We start from the raw sequence: 14,267 nt of genomic DNA on the forward strand, positions 1-14,267 counted from the left end.
GAGAGAGAGAGAGAGAGAGAGAGAGAGAGAGAGAGAGATATGTCCAGTTAACCATGTAATTAGCACCCGGTTTTTGACACCATAACCAAAGCACGTGCACAAACATACACATGGTTCACTTGATAGTGCACAATACTGTGAGTACGGTAGTTGTCACTGTTTGCATTCCGTAATTTTTAACATCGGATGAAGTCCTTAGAAGGGCAATTTAAGAGAAGAGAATGACATGGGTTGTTTTTTTTTAGGTGTCACGAATTTTTGTGACAATAAAACTCGGGTTGGTGGGTGGAAGTCGGAAGAGAGGACGGGGGAAAAGGGGGGGGGGGGGGGGCGGGGTTGGGTGGAGGTGGTGAGTTTTTCTTGATGGACAACCGTAGGGTTGCGGACGAGAAGCAAGCAAGCACTACCGATGTGTGTGTGTGTGTGTGTGTATGTGTGTTTATGGGCGGTAATTGTCTGTTGATGTGAATGGGTTGGTCGGGTGGGTGTGTGAGAGCGCGAGTGCGTGTGTTGAGTGGAGGGGAGGAGGGGGGGGGTGGTGGTGGCTTGTTTTTCTCTTTTTCTTACATTCCAGAATACACACATGTGTCCTCTCAGCATAAGTGGAAAACAACCAAATGTAAAACACACATATATTCATATTTATCAATGGTCATTTCAGGAGGTGGTCATCTCAGAAATCCACAAGCTGGACAGTGAGTACACAGCAGACGTGTGTGGCAGCTTCAGAAGAGGTCGGTACACCTTGACTTTCTTACTTCTGTGTGTCCTCAAAGTGGTGTTCCACTTTACAGTTTAAGCGGTTATTCCTACAGTTCTCATTGTTTTTGTATTTTGTATGTGTTTTTGTTTTTGTATTTAGGGGATTGGGAGCAGAAGGAGCGGATGATTAGAGCTATTTTTGGAAAAGGGATGTGAAGTGATATATATGAGGGCTGGAGGGGTCAGCTAAACTTCATACAAAACATTAATTTTCGAGCTTTCATCACTGAAAGTTACACCTTTGGAATAGATCAAGAATCGTGTTCAGTGGATGGTCAGCGGTGCTTATGGGGGGGTGGAGGGGGGGGGGGGTGAACGAGTCAAGGTTGGGGTCACAGTTTGGGGAGGCTTTTTTTCTTCTTGCAAATTTGACTGCATGCAGTTTGTGAGATACATGTAGGAAAACAGGCTCTTATAGGGATGGGGAAGCGTGAGTGTTTGCTTGCGTCTTTTCATGTTTATGCATGTCATTTTCCCAGTTTGTTTTAACTTAAAGGATTGGCAAAGATTATGAGATAAAGTACAGCCGGACATGGTTATGATGCTACAATAAATTCTATTTTCAGTGTTATTGTTAGACTTAATCATATACAGGGTGACCCCAAAAAAGAGTACCCAAACAAAACGTCATAAATTGAACAAAAATAAAGCAATCTTCATAAAATTTATTTACACACACACGTAGCCTCTGCATGATTTGCACAGAAAATTTTAGCGTTCAAGCTTGTCTTTCAGGAAAGTTATGCTCATTCTACAGAACATGCTCCAAATGGCCTCCCCCGGATTTAAATCCCCCAGATTTCTATCTTTGGGGGTTCCTGAAAGACAACGTCTACAGGAACACCACACAGACAATCACAGAACTCAAGAGAGCCATCACAACAACCATTCGCGGAATCTCGCAACTGGAGTGTGTGCGGGTGATTGATAACTTTGCGCAACGAGTTCAAGTTTGCCTGCAGCGGCGCGGAGGCCATTTGGAGCATGTTCTGTAGAATGAGCATAACTTTCCTGAAAGACAAGCTAGAACGCTAAAATTTTCTGTGCAAATCACGCAGAGGCTACTTGTGTGTGTAAAATTTTTTTATGAAGATTGCTTTATTTTTGTTCAATTTATGACGTTTTGTTTGGGTACTCTTTTTTTTGGGTCACCCTGTACTTACACACCCATGTGTGCACGCATGCACATCTGCATGCACGCAAGCATGCATGCACACACACACACACACACACACACACACACACACACACACACACACACACACACACACACACACACACACACTTTCAGAAGAAAGTAATCTAAAATTTTGAAGTCATCTTCACAAACGATAGCTATCCTGCTCATTATTTGTGTGTGTGTGTGTGTGTGTGTGTGTGTGTGTGTGTGTGTGTGTGTGTGTGTGTGTGTGTGATTGACAGGAGCTGAAAGCAGTGGTGATATGGACATCTTGTTAACGCACCCTTCATATACATCAACGACAAAAAAGAAGGTAACTATATAGTTAAATAAATGTAATTGGTCTCTCCTCCCACATTTAAACAGGGATGATTTGAAAAGTTCATCGTCATCCAAGTTGTTTTTGCATACGGTTTGAAAAGAATGCAGAATGGGCACTCCTTGTAACTATTCCTGTGTGCATATGAATAAATCATCTTTCTGCTTGATGTACTTTAAAATTGTGTGGGCATATGATCTTAAACATGTGAAGAGGATAGACAAACTACTCTGCTATTTTTTTTAGTTGAGAAAACGTTTCAACATGAGTAATGGTTGAGAAGAGAAGGGGGGGGGGGGGAGAGAAAGAGAAGAGAATAGAAGGGGGGTTTGGGTATGTCAGGGGATATTTTTGAGGTGAGGAAAGGTTTTAACTTGAGTTATGGTTGAGAAGAAAAAAAAAGGGGGGGGGGGGGAGAGAAAGAGAAGAGAATAAAGGGGGGGGGGGGGAGGGGGGTTGGGTAAGTCAGTGGATATTTTTGAGGTGAGGAAATGTTTTTACTTGAGTTATGGTTGAGAAGGGGAGGGGGGGGGGAGAGAAAGAGAAAAGAATAGAAGGGGTGTTTGGGTAAGTCAGTGGATATTTTTGAGGTGAGGAAATGTTTTTACTTGAGTTATGGTTGAGAAGGGGAGGGGGGGGGGGGGGGGAGAGAGAAAGAGAAAAGAATAGAAGGGGTGTTTGGGTAAGTCAGTGGATATTTTTGAGGTGAGGAAATATTTTAAATTTACTTGAGTTATGGTTGAGAAGAGAAGGAGGGGGGGGGGGGGGAGAGAGAAAGAGAAAAGAATAGAAGGGGTGTTTGGGTAAGTCAGTGGATATTTTTGAGGTGAGGAAATATTTTAAATTTACTTGAGTTATGGTTGAGAAGAGAAGGAGGGGGGGGGGGGAGAGAGAGAGAAAGAGAAAAGAATAGAAGGGCTGTTTGGGTAAATCAGTGGATATTTTTGAAGTGAGGAAATGTTTTTACTTGAGTTATGGTTGAGAAGAGAAGGAGAGGGGGGGGGGGGGGGGAGAGAGAGAGAAAGAGAAAAGAATAGAAGGGGTGTTTGGGTAAGTCAGTGAATATTTTGAGGTGAGGAAATGTTTTTACTTGAGTTATGGTTGAGAAGAGAAGGGAGGGGGGGGGGGGGGTGGGGGGGTGTCTTGAAAGGGATTAGTTCCTCTGTATACATGTTTTAGATCAGAGCCTGCACCTGTCCACTGAAGACAACAGAGAAAGTAAAGCATGTATTCTTTGCCTGTTGCTGTCTTACGGGGTTCGACATTTCATAATGATAACGATAATGAAATAATAAATATAGTATAACTGTGGAACCCCCCTTTTAAGACCTTGTTTTCTCAGACTTTCTAATCATAACCTCTATTCAAGACTGGGGGCCCCCATTTTAAGACCCCCTCCTTTTTATGACCTGATTTTGTCAGATTTTTGGAGGTCTTGAAAAGGGGGTTCCACTGTAATAATGACCCCCTGCGGGTTAGGGGGAAGAATTTACCCGATGCTCCCCAGCATGTCGTAAGAGGCGACTAACGGATTCTGTTTCTCCTTTTACCCTTGTTAAGTGTTTCTTGTATAGAATATAGTCAATTTTTGTAAAGATTTTAGTCAAGCAGTATGTAAGAAATGTTAAGTCCTTTGTACTGGAAACTTGCATTCTCCCAGTAAGGTAATACATTGTACTACGTTGCAAGCCCCTGGAGCAAATTTTTGATTAGTGCTTTTGTGAACAAGAAACAATTGACAAGTGGCTCTATCCCATCTCCCCCCTTTCCCCGTCGGGATATAACCTTCGTGGTTGAAAACGACGTTAAACACCAAATAAAGAAAGAAAGAAAAGACTGTAATAATGTTTTTTTTATACCCAGCCTGAGTTGCTGCAGAAGGTTGTCAAGCAGCTGGAATCCATCAAGTTTGTCACAGACACTCTGTCCCTTGGGGACTCCAAATATATGGTATGTGTCATGTATGAAGATTGATAAACGCACACACTTATTTACATTGAACTGAATTGTCCTTGCTTACCATAATAATGACACTTCTCCCTAGATTTCTGTTACCACTCAACACAGCTTCATCTTTGTACATATATGACCTCAAACTGACTGATAAGAATTTTACATCATCAGGTAGTAAATCACAGCCTCTTGGTAGATATTCTGTCCTGTTTAGTAGAATAAAATGTACAACATATCTTGCTTGTAGTTTCTTATATTGCTGTAGTTTTTCTGGTGATCGAGAGACAGAGACAGAAGACTCCAGGGCTGAGGTACACAAGAAAGTTACCAAGCAGGTGGGAGCCAGCCGCAGTGTCGGATTGGTTTAAATTGAGATTTGTTGTGCTTTCAACAAATAGGGGGGCCCGGGTAGCTCAGGTGGTAGAGCACTGGACTTGTGATCGAAAGGTCGCTGGTTCGAATCCGGGCCGGGACGGACACGGGTCAACTTTATGTGCAGACCCAGAGACGGTATCCATCTCCCACCCCCGTGTCACCACAATGGCACGTTAAAGATCTTGGTCATTCTACCATAAGTGCAGATTGCTGATACCACCTAAACACGCATACATCAAAAGCCGTGAGGGCGTAGAAACTCGAATCGTATAAACCAATTCATGTCCAATATAGGCAATTAAGACCTGACGGACAATAAGCCCCTTAAAATTTACTTTACTTTCAACAAATCAGACCCCACGGTTTGTTCTCGCCCGGTTGGGTGGCACCCACTTTTGCTTCGTGCATCTCAGCCCAGATGATTAAAATTATGCATGAAATGATTGCAGAAAAATGTACATACATCTGTAGCTGCAACTCAAAGTAAACTGCATGTGCACATGTGCTTAATGTTGCAGGGTGTTTGTCAACTACCAAAGGATGAAGACGGCACAGAATATTTGTTCAGGAGATTAGATATACGGTCAGTTGTTAATTGCTATGCCATGTGTATCATCTTTTTACATTTAGTCAAGTTTTGACTAAATGTTTTAACATAGAGGGGGAATGGTGTGTGTGTGTGTGTGTGTGTAGAGCGATTCAGACTAAACTACTGGACCGATCTTTATGAAATTTGACATGAGAGTTCCTGGGTATGATATCCCCGGACGTTTTTTTCATTTTTTCGATAAATGTCTTTGATGACGTCATATCCGGCTTTTTGTAAAAGTTGAGGCGGCTCTGTCACACCCTCATTTTTCAATCAAATTGATTAAAATTTTGGCCAAGCAATCTTCGGCGAAGGCCGGACTTTGGTATTGCATTTCAGCTTGGTGGCTTAAAAATTAATTAATGACTTTGGTCATTAAAAATCTGAAAATTGTAAAAAAAATAATTTTTTTATAAAACGATCCAAATTTACGTTCATTTTATTTTTCATCATTTTCTGATTCCAAAAACATATAAATATGTTATATTTGGATTAAAAACAAGCTCTGAAAATTAAAAAAATTAAAAATTATGATCAAAATTACATTTTTGAAATCAATTTAAAAACACTTTCATCTTATTCCTTGTCGGTTCCTGATTCCAAAAACATATAGATATGATATGTTTGGATTAAAAACATGCTCAGAAAGTTAAAACGAAGAGAGGTACAGTAAAGCGTGCTATGAAGCACAGCGCAACCGCTACTGCGCCAAACAGGCTCGTCACTTTCACTGCCTTTTGCACTAGCGGCGGACTACATTCAATTTCATTCTGTGAGTTCCACAGCTTGACGAAATGCAGTAATTTCGCTTTACGTGACTTGTTATTGTTTCATTTTACATTTTACACTGAACAACTGAACACTACTTTTATTGCAGATATATTGATTGTATATGTTAATTAGTTTCTTAGTGTTAGTTTTTCTCTTTCTGCCATCTTATATGGTTAGTTTTTGCAGATATACACACAAACATTAACACATATGTAGGTGCGTACACACACACACACAAACACACACACACACACATGCACACACACACACACAAACACACACACACACACACACACACACACACACATGCACACGTACGCATGCACACACACACACACACACACACTTCTTCTTCTTCTTCTTCTTGGCGTTCGCAGAGGTTACACAATCAGTCCAGCACTGGTGATAAATGTTGTCGTTTTCTCCAACTCCTGTCGACTGCCGTATAGTTTGGTCTGCAAGGGAGTTGGTGACGGCCACACTTCTTTTCGTTCCTCATCTAGTAAGGGACATCGCTGTAAGATGTGTTCCGCTGTTTGGTCCTCTTGACCGCAGGCACAGGTTGGTGATGGCGCCAGCTTGAACTTTCGGTTCATGTGAGCATTGAGCCTGTTGTGGCCAGTACGCAGCCTGATGAGGTTGACTTGCTGCTCTCTGGACATTGTGTGGTAGTCATCTCTGTTTGTCCTTGGCCTCATCAATGCCTTGATGATTGTCTTCTGCTCACTAAAGCTGACACTGTTTTCAGGTTGGTCTTCCACGGCTCCTTCTTTTGCCAGCTCATCTGCCCTTTCATTTCCTGGTATCCCACAGTGTGCTGGTATCCACTGGAGGACAACTCTTCTGGTTTGTCTGACCATCTGTAATGCTTTGGCCAGCTGTGGGAGTTTGTCGTTCTCTAGGGCCTGAAGGACTGAAAGGGCGTCCGAGAGGAAGACAACTTGGTAGCAAGGGTCTGCGGAGTCCTGAACGAAGGAGGCGGCCTGCATGAGAGCTTCTGCTTCTGCTTTATAGTTTGTGCAGTGTTTGCCAGTGGCAACGCTGGATGTAGCTGTATGTCCCCCAGGGAACTGGATGAGAATGCCTGCACCTCCATTGAGCACGGCGTTAGTTGCTGATCCATCGGTGTATACATGGATCCACGCCTCTTTTGGGTACTGTTCGTCGATCAGGGCTAAGGTGAGTGCCTGTCGAGCTGTGTCATTCTGATCTTCTCCTGAGGTAACATGTGGAACACTGGTGCAGATCTGGATGCCTGGTTTCTCTGTTGCCTTGGGGGTTTCCTCTTCTTCTTGAGTCAGAGGTAGAGTGTTCTGTGGAAGGACTTCCCTGTACTGTCGAGAAAGTCTCTTGCTCTCGTGTACAAAACTGCTCCGTTTAAGCCGGTTCTTGGTGAGGTTGCTCAGTCTGTGCTTCATGGGGTGGTCGGGTAGGCACTTGAGCTTCTCGGCCTGTACCATAGTCTTGGCTTCTCTTCTCTGACAGAGGGGTTGGATGGTGGTAAGCTTCTCCATTTCCTTGATGGGCGTGGATTTCATTGCACCGGTGATGAGTCGGAGGGCCTGGTTTTGCACACGGTCAAGGCTCTGCAGGTTTGTCTTGGCTGAGGTTGACCACGCTGTGGAGCCGTACTCGAGGTGGGGTCTGATTGTTCCCTGGTATACTGTCTTCAGTATCTTCTCGTTCGCTCCCCAGGTGGTACCTGCCAGCTTCCTGAGTATGGCTAGCTTGCGCCGGGCCTTCGTCTCTGCCTGTGCAATGTGTGGTTTCCAGGTCTGCCGTCTATCAAAGGTGACACCAAGGTACGTTGCTTCTTCGTCCTCTCTCAGAGGAGTTCCACCAAGCCTAATGGTTCCGGCTTTCTGCTTTGGCGACAGTGTGAATAGGGTGGTGGAGGATTTCTCCTTGTTGATGGAGACGCACCAATCTTCTGCCCATGCGTTCAGCCTATCTGCCGCTTGCTGCATTCTGTAGGTGGCAGTACTTGCGTGCTCCTCCTTGCACCAGATCACAAGGTCGTCTGCGTAGAGAGCAGCTTTGATCCCCTTGGGCATCTCAGACACCAGATCGTCGATGAAGAGAAGGAAGAGTGTGGGGGAGAGGACTCCGCCCTGAGGGACGCCATGACGAAGGAGGAACTTCTTGCTTTTGGTCTGGTCGACGTTAACTCTTGTCCTGCGGTTATAGAGGTAAGAGCGAATCCACTGGTACATGTTGCAGGACACGCCTTTCCTCAGCAGTTTTACAAGGAGTCCATCTTTCCAGACCTTGTCAAAGGCCTTCTGAAGATCTATCCAGGTGACGAAGACCAGCTTCTGTTCCTGAAAGGCATCTTCAACTTCTTGCGCCAGGTAAGTGACCTGATCTTCAGTGCTGCGGAACTGTCGAAATCCAGCTTGTTCAGGGGCGAGGAGGTTCCTGGATTCCAGGTACCACCTGAGGCGCTCGTTCACAATTCTCTCCAGGGTCTTCACAACACAGCTGGTGAGGCTGATTGGGCGATAGCTGGTGGCCTTCTTTGGATCCTTCCCTTTTTTTAAGATGGGGATCATGATCGCTTCTCGCCAGAGTTGTGGTAGCGATCCTTCTTGCCAGCTGCTGTTGAAGACCTCGAGTAGCTTGTTCTCTGCTGCACTACCAAGGTGGGTTAGCATCTCGTTGGTGATGCCGTCTGGGCCAGGGGACTTCTTCGCCTTTGACTTTTTCAGAGCTGAGTGCAGCTCGTGGAGTGTGAGTGGTTGACTCATGGCGTCCACTGTCGACTGTCTGGCAGGTCTCTCTCTTTTCTCTCTTCTTGCTTCTCTCTGTTTCTCGGGGCTAACATGGAGGTTGCTCTCAGCTGCATAGCTTTCAGCAAATTGGTTGGCAGCATGCTTTCCAGTTAGCACCTTCCCGTTCTCTTCTAATGTGATCTTTCCTCTGCTGGTGTTCTCATCATTCAACTGCTTGGTGAGCCTCCAGAGCTTTCTGCCATCCTTCTCAAGGTTCAGAGAGCTTGTTTTCTCTTGCCAGCTTCTCCGTCTTGCCTGTAGCTTCTTTTTGAGAAATTTGGCTTTGGCTTCCTGGAGGCGGATGTTGTTGTTTTGTGACGGGTTGACTTCTGCTTCCCTTCTGGCGTCTGCCAGATCATCATCCAGTTCCTGCAATTCATTGCTCCAGTAGGGCTTATAGTCTCTCCTGGCACCCCTGGGAATGGACTCACGCGCTGCTCTGAGGATGCTCATGTTGAAGTCCTTCGCCACCATGTTGATGTCTCGACCCTCGACTCTGATGTCTTTGGTGAGTTCGCTGGTGCGGTGTCTAAAGAGGAACCAGTTCGCTCTTTTGTAGTTCCACCGTGGGAAGGAAGCTTCAGTGCAGGACTCCATGCCCAGGGTCAAAAAGACTGGCCGATGGTCACTTCCACCTAGCTGTTCTCCGACCTCTCTGCTGGTTAGCTGGTGCATGTCTTCCGTGCAGAAGGCTAGGTCAGGAGTTGATGTAGTGTGCCATCTTCTGGAGTAGAATGTAGGGCAGTCAAAGGGACTGTTCAAAAGGATGAGACCTTTGTCGTCCTGCCAGTTCTCCACCTCTTCTCCTCTCCGATCCAGGTGGTCATATCCCCAACTCTGTGAATGACTGTTGAAGTCACCCACCACGATGAAGTTGGAGGCCTTTGCAGGGATCGTGTCAAGGGCGAGGTGTCTATCATTGGGGCAGTAGAAGTTGACAAGATGGAATTCTGATGTCTTCGTCTGGATTCGAATCACCTGATATTCGGAGTCCTCCATGTGCGTTTCTATCAAACAGGCATTGATGTTGTTCCTGATGAGGGTCAGGATTCCTCCTTTGCTTCGGTCTGTTCTGTCGGACCTAAGGCATTGGTAGCCTCTCACTTTGAAGGACTTTTGGGGTGTCAGGTGCGTCTCCTGAATACAGCAGATGTTGATGTTCTTCTCATGCAGGATATGCTCCAACTCTGTCTTCTTGTTCAGGATACTTTCTGCGTTCCAGTGCATGACCTGAAAAGGTCGCTGCTGACTGGGTTTCTTCCTGGTTGTGGTGGTGCCAGTCACTTTCCTCCCGCGTCCCCTGGCGTGACAAGACGGACGGGAGGGACCTCCAGTAGTTGGGGCTGGGTCCCTTTGAGGCATGGGACCCGACGCTGCTCCACCCTGGGGGGTCCTCAATGGGCGAGCGCCATTTCCATCTGTGCTGGTTGATTGTGTCATCATTTGCGTAAGTGCGTGTACCCGTGGTTTGTTAGAATGCGCCGTGCGGCCCGAGTCCTCCGTCTTCAGCATTCGGGGTTTTCTGTCGGGGTTACCTCACCCTTAGCTCATGGCCCGTACGTCCTACCCTGAGAGCACAGGGGGGAGGATTTTCCGGGATCCCACCCGGAGCCAGTTTGGTCCGCGGCCGCAAGCGGCTGATCTCCATATCTGAAGACCGTTCCCCTATCCGCCACCCGGGGACGCGCTGGGTTGGGGGTGGTCGCCCCACTGAAAATCCCACACTGGGTTAAGAAAGATCAGCCTGTCCCAGACACACACACACAAAATTCTATTTTTGATGAAAAAAAAAGAAAAGAAAGTAGTACAGAATAACTGAATTGTGTATAATTTACAGGTCTATCCCCTACGACCAGTTTTACTGTGCACTGCTCTACTTCACGGGGTCAGACATGTTCAACAGAACCATGAGGACCCTCGCTTTGGAGAAAGGCTTCACCATCAATGAATACAGCATCAGGCCTGTGGGCAGTACAGGTACAGTAGTTCATTTCATTTCCATTTCATTTTCATAACTTTATTGTCCCATCGCTGGGAAATTCTGGTCGCTTCCTCCCAGTGGAAAGCTAGCAGCAACAGAGTCGCGCTACCTGGATGTGTGCGTGTTTAGGTGTAAATCAGCCACCTGCACTTATGGCAGAATGACTGAGGTCTTTTACATGCCACAGTGGTGACACGGGGATGGAACATGGATACGTCTCTTGAGTCTGCACATAAAGTTGACTCGTGTCTGTTTTCAGCCCGGGTTCGAACCCGTGACCCTAGGATCACAAATCCAGTGCTCTACCAACTGAGCTACCGGGCCTCATTTAACTCCCTCCCTCCTCCGTCTACCCCTCCCCCACAGACAATATTGGGCAGACATTCCTTAGTGTCCGGAGAACCCTGTGTGCATGCAATGGTGTAATATTGGGTGGCAAGGGAGATAAGCAACATTTGCAGTATTTGGGACATTTTCTGTGTTATATCAACCATAATAGAGTAATTGAAGTATTCACAAATATCTATTGATACTGATTTACTTTTTACTCTGTTCCTTTTCCTTAACTATTGTTTATTTCTGGAAAAAAAACGGTGTTCTCTTTGGAATTTGTTGTTGTTTAGAAGGGTACAGAATGACTGCAGATATTTTATTGTGAAATTTACTTGTTAAGAAATATACATGTTGTGAAATTCACTTATTGTGATTTTTCCTTTGTTGTGAATTTCACTTGTGAATTTTACTTCTGAATTTTTCTTTGTTGCGAATTTCACTTGTTGTGAATTTAACTTGTTGTGAATTTAACTTGTGAATCTAACATCTTTTTTGCAGGAGTACCAGGGGAACCTCTGCCTGTGACCAGTGAAGAAGACATCTTTGACTACATTGACATGAAATACAAGAAACCCAGCGAGCGCTCAGAGTAGTAACACGCACACAGTGTTTTTCTCAGGCAATATTTTTCGGTCACTAGTTGACGTATACTTTTTTGATTTGACGCATTGTTCAAACCCTTTTCCAGTTGACCGTTTGAGAGTTTTGACATGTAGGAAGTGATGTGACCGAACCATGTTTTTTTTGCAAGCAGGACATTTGGACCTCTGTTGCTGCTAGCTTTTCACTAGGAGGAAGCGACACGAATTTCCCAGTGATTGGACAAAAAAGTAATGAAAAATAAAAAAATAAATAAAAATTAAGTCTATTTACACAGGTTATAAATAGAATAACTGAGAAAACAGGGTCTTAAAATGGAGGGAGTCTTAAATCGTTTTTTTTTTAAAGGGGGGTCCCACTGTACCTCTCTACCAAATCACCGACTCCTTCAAGAATAACTTCTTGAGAGGCAGCTGCAGCAAATCCTTCTTCGTTATACCTCACGGATTTTCTCATCATCGCATAACCCTATATGTGTTTTGAATGTCATTAATTTCTTGTCGTCTTGATTGTTTTTGCAGATTAAATTTTGAATTTGCAATCAGTCCAATCATTATCTGCAAATGTGTGTGTATATCGTTTTATGTTCTTGTTTGCTAGAATGTTGTGAACACTACATTGGGGTGTACACGTTAAAGATCCCACGATTGACAAAAGGGTCTTTCCTGGCAAAATTGTATAGGCGTAGATAAAAATGTCCACCAAAATACCCGTGTGAGCTGGAATCATAGGCCGTGAAAGGTGGATGCAGCGCCTAAAGGCAGTCGATCTACTGGCCGATGTGAATGCGTGATATATTGTGTAAAAAATTCCATCTCACACGGCATTAATAGGTAACATGCGCCTTGAGTCGCCTTGTGTGGTGAGATACGTGCGCGATATAAATCCTCGTAAATAAATAAACAATAAAAATAAACACGAATTAAAATTTTTTTAACCTGCATGATTGTGCATCGATTCTTTTTTTGTGTGGATAATACATGTAATTACATTTTGCTGCAGCAATTATAATTTACCGATGGCAGTTTTATTCATTTATAGTTATGTATTTTTGTATTCATGATATACGAGTGGTTTCAAAATATTTAGCACAGGCAGCAGTTCAATGTTCATATATGCATGGCCCATAATTTAAAATGTCCGTTCTCCTTGTTTGCATGCAGGTGTGTTGATGATGTGATGATTGTTTGATGATACTGTGGTAACAGTGCCCATTATCAGTGTACGCTAAAGGCAGTCCTTAATTGAGCCTGCAGAAGTCGACTTTACGCAAAGTCTTTTTACCCAAAACTCAGTGCTAAAGCTCTGTGCAGTCAGCTTCGCGAAGTATACTTTGCATAGTCGACTTCACTCAGTCAATTTGAGGCTTACGGGTAAAATAATCTTGTCCTATTTCATTACTGCAGAATACAACTTTGTAGCATATATACATTATGCTGAACATCTGATCTGCTGATAATGTTTTCAAAACATAATTTCATGTCACCTCATTAGAATACCCATTATGTCACTTTGGAGAGAAACAGTTTGAGCAAACTCTCAAAACCATGTACTCATGTGTTTGTGTGTGCAAGAATTGTTATGCTAAGCTTTATCCATTTATGTAATTGCTTATGTAATAATGAAGAAAAAACAAGTGGATTATGTTTTTTGTTTTTTGCTGCTAGCTAGTGTATGTGTGTGTGTGTGATTGCGTGCGTGTGTGTGTGTGTGTGTGTGTGCCTGTATGTATGTATGTGATATTATTACTCTCAAAACCTATACCTGTGAAACAGTATTTTGTTTTCATCCACATCAAGATTTTACATGCATACATCAACGGTACTTATAAGGCCCTTAACATAAATGGTGGGATGGGGGTGGCTGGCTGATGGACTTTGCTATCATGGTTGCATGTAAGTTGTCAAATCTCACTCTGACAACATTTTGCAGTAAATCGTTTTTAAGAAATGTACAATTCTAAAATTTGGCATAAGAAAAACAACGCCGCGCCTGGTTATAATGACCAGACTTACCCTATTTCCTCCTAACCATTTAAATTATTTTCCAACTTCTAATAAAGCAAAGAAACAAAAAACACCATTAAATACACACACACAGACATTGCATGCATGCACACACACATAGCTAGGACAGAATTAGAAGAGATAATTCAGACGAAGGTAAGAAATACATGTACACTTGTGTGGGGTCGTCAGAAAAAAATAATGTTTTGGCCTATCTGCCTTATTAATTTTTTTTCTTTATACCTTTCTGACAACTTCTGTTGGGCCTTGTATAAGAAGTAGGTAGGAAAAAAGTGCCTTCAAGGCTAATCCGGTCACATGAATTCAGCCCTCAGGCATATCCCCCAGGGCCGGACTAGGCTAAGAGGAGGGGGGGGGTTGCCAGTGGGGGTCAGGGGGCGAAGCCCCCTGAAGCTGATGGATAGGTCATATTCTGAGATAGCAAAATGGTCGCTCCTTGCATGAAACGGCATAAAATAAACAATAATAAAAAATGTTTTAAATCAGTGAGGTACATGTTTAGGCTGGGGGGGGGGGGGGGGTGCGCAACCCCCATAATCCCCCCGGTAGTCCGGCCCTGTCCACATCCATGCATGAGCTAGTGAGGAATATCTGCCTTCCCAGTGC

The 14,267-nt window shown here is 44.2% G+C and overlaps 1 protein-coding gene across 1 annotated transcript in view; it reads left to right on the forward strand.

The window, feature by feature from the left end:
* The window catches only part of LOC138958174 (DNA polymerase beta-like), a 23,710-nt gene extending 10,435 nt beyond the window's left edge, over nt 1-13,275 (forward strand). Inside the window, exons 8-13 of the mRNA XM_070329259.1 lie at nt 662-734; nt 2,185-2,255; nt 4,125-4,211; nt 5,108-5,172; nt 10,558-10,697; nt 11,533-13,275. Of these exons, the coding sequence (XP_070185360.1) occupies nt 662-734; nt 2,185-2,255; nt 4,125-4,211; nt 5,108-5,172; nt 10,558-10,697; nt 11,533-11,627 (531 nt within the window). The 3' untranslated portion in view covers nt 11,628-13,275. The remainder of the gene's footprint in view (nt 1-661; nt 735-2,184; nt 2,256-4,124; nt 4,212-5,107; nt 5,173-10,557; nt 10,698-11,532) is intronic.
* Nucleotides 13,276-14,267: the final 992 nt, after the last annotated feature.

The sequence above is a fragment of the Littorina saxatilis genome, linkage group LG2 (assembly GCF_037325665.1).
Source record: "Littorina saxatilis isolate snail1 linkage group LG2, US_GU_Lsax_2.0, whole genome shotgun sequence".
Classification (NCBI taxonomy): Eukaryota; Metazoa; Mollusca; class Gastropoda; order Littorinimorpha; family Littorinidae; genus Littorina; species Littorina saxatilis.